Source organism: Fusarium vanettenii (genome assembly GCF_000151355.1).
Source record: "Fusarium vanettenii 77-13-4 unplaced genomic scaffold NECHAsca_73_unmapped, whole genome shotgun sequence".
Lineage (NCBI taxonomy): Eukaryota > Fungi > Ascomycota > Sordariomycetes > Hypocreales > Nectriaceae > Fusarium > Fusarium vanettenii.
In genome coordinates this window covers 25,490-31,859 of record NW_003315816.1, presented here as the reverse complement: position 1 = coordinate 31,859, position 6,370 = coordinate 25,490, and the positions used below count along the sequence as shown (strand labels likewise).

General features: G+C 49.8%; 2 protein-coding genes across 2 annotated transcripts; both read left to right on the top strand.

Annotated features, from left to right (window-relative positions):
* Window positions 1-353: 353 nt before the first annotated feature.
* Window positions 354-1,655, top strand: NECHADRAFT_88973 (uncharacterized protein; the record flags this gene model as incomplete). The annotated part of the gene is made up of 1 exon (XM_003040256.1): window positions 354-1,655. The coding sequence occupies one exon, from the start codon at window positions 354-356 to the stop codon at window positions 1,653-1,655; it is 1,302 nt and encodes a 433-aa protein (XP_003040302.1).
* A 2,419-nt stretch (window positions 1,656-4,074) lies between these two features.
* NECHADRAFT_55784 (uncharacterized protein) lies at window positions 4,075-6,174 on the top strand (the record flags this gene model as incomplete). The annotated part of the gene is made up of 4 exons (XM_003040255.1): window positions 4,075-4,453; window positions 4,543-4,750; window positions 4,830-5,039; window positions 5,109-6,174. 4 exons carry the CDS (start codon window positions 4,075-4,077, stop codon window positions 6,172-6,174), a joined length of 1,863 nt encoding a protein of 620 aa, XP_003040301.1.
* Window positions 6,175-6,370: the final 196 nt, after the last annotated feature.

Sequence of the window (6,370 nt, the reverse complement as noted above, 5' to 3'; positions counted from 1 at the left end):
GACCAGGTTTCATGCCTGCGGTCTACTACGTATTGTCTCGGCTGAGCGGAGTGGAATCAGGTCAGTCAGCTCAACACAAGGTCGTGATGGACCGAATGACGACATGACGACAATGGATCCCTGTCGAGAACTGCTCTAGCCATTGATGAAGAGGCTGCTGAGTCACATTCTGATCTTACGGACTCCAGCCAGCTGCATAGCCACCATCCAACTGACATGAGCCTTGGAGATGAGTCATAGTTTTCAACACAGTCAGACGACCCGCTTGTGCTCTGTAAGGTTGTGTTTATCTATGTGGAGGCACCTCTGCGAAAGCCAAAGACCTGAGCCTGCCTTTACCACAAACAACGATAATGGCAGTAATCAGTCTCCTCCAATTTCCAACCGAACTCACCGAGCAGATCTGTAGCTGGATCGATCCAGGCGATCTCCTGCGTGTGCGTCAAACATGCCGTGAGCTCAACGAAAGATCCTTTCCTCTCTTCACGCAACGATTCTTCGACTCTCGCTGCGTAATGATCCTCCCAGAAAGCCTGAAAAACCTGCACCAGATATCAAAACATCCCATGCTCAGCAAAGCCGTCCGTACACTAGAAATCTCAACATTGTACTTCGTGCCCCCTGATGAGCTCCAACCACTCCTGGGATCCGAGCAAGACGGAGACAGCTGGTACCGTACACCGGCTGTTATGGCCTATCAAGCCTACCACTCAGCTCAGCAAAAACTCCTAAAAGGCGACACAGATATCCCACTACTGGCAGATACCTTGAAAGGCTTCACAAACTGCACCAGCATCGGCACAGTTGACCTGCACACTCGTCTGCCCTGGGGCTTCAAGGCCGTCACACGACGCCTCGAAATCTGCTTTCCATCAAGAGCACGTTGGCGAGACAATGAACTAGAGCTGGAGAACTTCATCGACTCTCAAAATGTCGCGCAGACGAGCCAGGAGAGCGGCCCCGGGGTGCTCGACCTTATCCTCAACGTCGTTATGGGGCTAGCCAAGGATTGCCACGTTCCGGTCCGACGTCTAAACATCTTCTCCCAAGGTGACCCGGATAGGCCCTGTCACGGTATCACTGAATATCACTCATCAGTGCTGTCCAACGTCAACCAGCTCGATTTCTTACTTGTGTCGCCTGATTGCACGTGCTGGGCACACGATGGGGGCAAGGGATGGAAGGATAGCGTGAAGCTCATAGCTGCGTGTCCCAGCCTTACGCACCTAAAGGTCTTCATGAGGCACACGCTCCGATTCGCAAGCCTTTCATACATTCGCGCCCCAAAACTCACGACATTGGAGCTACATTGTATGGAGTGTAGGGATGCAGACATAATCGACTTCTTCCGCAATCACCGAGAAACGCTTCGGTGCGTCAAAATGACCTATTGTATGCTTCAAGCGTCCAATCTCAGGGTGAGATGGTGTTTGGACGGCGCTGATCCAAACTTTGAAGCTTGGGGTAACGTACTGAGTGTTTTGCGAGACGAGACGAACGCTGAAGAATTGCATCTGGAAAGGATTCATTCTCCATATGGGGGCCACGGTCCATTCAGGGCGGACAGTAAAGAAGGCATTACTCGCGTTATTGGCGAAATGGCTGAAAGTTTAGCTTTAAAGTTACAGGCATGGCCACGGAGTACAGAGGAGTAAATAACTAGCATAGTGCATAGAACCTTGTGTCTGCTCTCTGTGCTCACCTCACGCGTAGCAAGCTCTCTTGTGTTTCATGATTGGTCGTCAAATGCTTGATGAGTTGTTGGACCTCAAACTACCACGTAGACTTTACGGCCATATGCCTTTGGTGTGAAAGCCAGTGCATACTAGCTCAAGGATGATTTCATCATTCTCATCATTTTCATCATGGTCCTCGTTATTATGATCGTCATCATCTTCACCAACGCCTTTGTATCTTTGCGGCCCTCTAGGCACTGTAATACGTAAGTCTTGCCTTCTTCGGTCGCTTCAGTTGTACGTAAGAGAAGATGGGGTTTGTCTGGCAAAATACCCAAGAGTGCAAGCGGCGGCATCTCCCCAGATGTGGCGTTTGACTGCTTGTCAAAGATCTTGAAGGCGCGGGAAGGGTCATTCATGAAACCGCAGCATTATTGGCCCAGCTAAACGGCGAAGGGATCGCCAAACAACGAGGCTTATTCGGTGCAGATTCAAGCCAAGCTCAGGGCGATTCCCGATCTTAGCTTTATTCCTTTATCGCCATCAATGGCCTCTCTCAAGGAGGCAATTATTCACAGAAGTAAAAGACATCTTTTGGACATGACCTAAAAAGAGGCATGCCCTAGGCCCTGGTGGGAGTTTGTCTCAGCGTCGAACTCGAGAGTATGCCGTTATCTGAACTACACAAGTATTCAATAACAGAGAGGGGATATACGAATTGCAGGGCAAACTCCGTCAACCAAGTCTTACTACACCATTATACATGAGTGCTCGTGGGAACACGATGGACGAACCCAATTCTTGAGACTCCCCAAACTACTTGAAAGTAATTAGAACTTGTTTTGGTATCTCGTTTTTTTTACTATATGAAGTCAGAGGGTGAACGATCACCTAGCCATTTTCTGGTGAATGTCCATTGCAGGTTGTGCATGATTCATGACCTGCTGGTCATAATGCTGGGGTCGATGACGAGCAGAGGTTCAAGGAGGAGGCATCCATGCGCTATGGTTCTTGTTCCGTCAAGAACCGGTTGCTTCCAGAGCCATGAATAACAGCATGCTTCTCGCATCTATGGCACAAGCCCAATGCTGACACGGCTCAAGAGGAAATCCATTGTCAACAGTCGAATCCTAGGGCTGTTGGTGATTTCAAAATTTCGACACACATTTCTCGTCAAGGAGAGGGGTGCAAAGGAGATATCGAGGTAAAGCCTTTGTGGTTTTTAGTCAGTTCAGCAACGTGGGTAGCAAATTGCGTTTTGGACTCATCAGCTTCCCAATTATATTAAGAGCTGCTGCATCTGCCTATTGACGTAAGCAACATGTTGAATCGTCCGTCGTTGCTTCGATTTCACGCTTTTAGTCGGTTGAATGTTCCATTACTTTCTTCAACCACCATGTCTCCAATGCTTAGACCCCAGCCAACCTAATATTTCAAGTCATGGTCAACGCACTGACAGCGGCAGCCACCACTTGTTAATATCACCTGCCCCTCCGAATTAATACTTACCATGCTTCCAAATTCTCTTTCATACGACTGGGCTTATGCAAAACCTAGAAACTGCCATTGGCAGAGGGGCTGAGAGCGCATCTTAATTGCCACCACAATGTTCATATGACTACCCTACACGTCTCATGCTCCTAAACGGAGCCAAAGATCGATTAGTGAGCCAGTCATACACCAGCGGCAATAACAGTCAGAAACTTATTCACGTTATCAACGAATGTGTAACATGCATCCGTAATAACCCCAGGTCTCGGTTTCAACGGCCCCTGATCCCCCCCCTCTTTGCCACGCGACAGCATCAAGATGGGTGTCGTCAGCATCCATCGACCTTCCTAAAGTGGCAATTCAGGAGCCAATAACGGAAACTCAATACTCTATCCTTGCACTCTGGAACCTTGGCGGGCGAATAGCGTAGCGCCAAGGTTGTCAAAATCTTGGCTTGCCGATTGACTTGGGTTGAGTGGATCAGATAATCACGCAGCTGAGCGCCGAGAGGTCCGTCCTACGACCAGAAATGGACTAGTAAAGACGTGATCGAGGGGTGCTTTGACGCAGGGGGTCTCGCGTACTGACCACTAGTTCACGGGTGAATGGCCCGAACTGGCTGATGCCCCTATCAGCAGAGCCTGTGACACGCTAGAAAAGAGCCGCGGCTGTCCCGCCCCCCTTCATTTTCATTTTATCTCGAGGGAATTCCCGCTGTCAGGCAAAAGGACCGACGATCGTTTCTCCCTTGACAATGCGGCTCATGGTACCAAAACTCTTCGACTAACGGTTTTTCAAGCTCCTCGAGTCTAAGGCTTTGGCGTCTTGGCAGCCACTCTTTCAAAACACTGTTTACGATTCCTTCTTTTGTTTATTCAAGCCACGGGCGAAGAACCTTTGGTTCCAGATGTCACATGACAAATCGCCAAAGACCACCGACATCACGGTCGAGGTGGCCCTCACACGCGATGTCGAGATTATCGAGATGAGGAACATGGCGTCACCGCCGGCACGGGCCAACGAGAATAATATGACGTGGGCCATTTCTGCGCCAAAGTCGGACGAGCCCAAGGAACAGGGCGAATGGTACGATGGATTCCGACGCGCCGACCGCCGAAAGATGAAGAGGCAGTGGGATCAAGGATATCGACCTGAGCAGAAACCAACAATTCCGGGAGACCGACACTATGATATCCGAGCTGCAAATGCAAGGACGGCGACATCAGCGTTGGCGAGGGAGTTGAAGGGGCGACATTTGCAGATGATTGCGTTTGGAGGCACCATTGGTGAGACACTTTTCCTTTGGGAACGACTTGCGTTTCCCAATTAACTACCGTCCTATCGATCAAGATGTTGCTAACATGCTTGTTGAAAGGAACCGGTCTCTTCGTCACTTCTGGCAGCGCTATTCACGCGGGTGGCCCTGGTAGCGTGCTTCTGTCCTACATCGTCATCGGAATGCTGCAGTACTGCACAATGCAGTCTTTGGCCGAACTGAGTGTCATCTTTCCCATTGCGGGCTCATTCTCTGCCTTTTCAACAAGATTCTTGGATCCTTCTTGGGGATTTGCCATGGGATGGAAGTGAGTCTACACCCTCGAGTGTTGGAGGAAAACGTCTTCAACGTAGCAGCTTCGATACTCTGAGTACTAACTGAACCAGCTACTGCCTTCAATGGCTCTTCACACTCCCTCTCGAGATTATCGCTGGCGCTTTTACCATTGGCTACTGGAACGAGCACCTTAGCCAATCAATTTTTGTCGGAATATTCCTGGTTGCCATTATCGTGATCAATCTCTTTGGCGTCAAAGCCTATGGCGAGGCGGAATTCATCTTTTCAATCATCAAAATCACTGCCATTGTCGGTTTCATGTAAGTCTTTCTTCTTGTTTCGAGACCGAGACGCATGCCAGAGAACATCAACAACTAACCCACATTTAGTCTCCTTGCCATTGTCATCAACATTGGCGGAGAGCCAGCAAGCGGTTATATCGGCGGCCGCTATTGGATGGACCCGGGACTCTTCAACAACGGGTTCAAAGGCTTCTGTTCAGTCCTTGTCACATCATGCTTCTCCTTCACCGGCACCGAATTGATCGGATTAGCAGCAGCAGAAACCGTCAACCCTCGAAAGTCAATCCCGAGCGCTATCAAACAGGTTTTCTGGCGCATCACCATCTTCTATATCGTCTCGCTGCTGCTCGTCAGTCTGCTCGTGGCATATGATGATCCTCGAATCACTAGCGGAATCAGCATCGCGGATGCATCTGCGAGTCCATTCGTGGTGGCGATTGAGACTGCCGGAACCACCGTCTTGCCTAGCGTTATGAACGCAGTTATCTTGATAGCCGTGATAAGCGTGGGCAACTCAGCTGTCTTTGGTTCATCTCGAACACTGGCTGCTCTCGCCGATCAGTCGCATGCCCCAGCCATCTTTGCCTATGTGGACAAGCAAGGTCGCCCATTAGTGGCCATCATTTTCTCTTGCGCCGTTGGGTTACTGGCTTTCCTAGCTGAAGTCAAGGCTCATGGTGTTGTGTTTGACTGGCTGCTGTCTGTCAGTTCCCTTGCAACGCTCTTCACATGGGGAAGCATTTGTCTCACGCATATTCGCTTCCGTACTGCTTGGGCACATGCCTCACACACTTTGGAACAGTTGCCGTTCAGGGCACGATCCGGCACAAACGGTGCATGGTTCGCCTTGGCTGGTTATGCTCTTATCCTTATTTCGCAAGTGTGGATCGCTTTCTCCCCCATAGATGCTGATAAGAACTCGACCACGGCAGACGTTGTGCAAAATGTTTTTCTTCAGGCCATGGCAATTCCGATTGTTGTAGTCTTTTATCTCGGCCACAAGATCTGGTACCGTACGGGCTTTGTGTCTCTGGATGAGATAGACATAACGACAGGGCGGAGATACTATCGTGTTCATCTTATGAGCGACCAAGAACGGGAGGCTCGGATGGCATGGCCGTTGTGGAAGAAGGTCTACTGGTATTTCTGTTGAAAGGGACCCTGGCTTCTTTACTCTTATCTTAATGAACCGAACCTTCCTCATGCTTCTATCTCCATCGAGAGCGATTATCTTGGCTACTTGTGACTGGTTCAAGATCCGTCGCGAGCGGTTTTCCTGGGAGGCCATTGAAAGAACTGGTGTTGAAGCAATCGCCAGCTCGTTAACCGAGTAGTCATCATGCTGAGTC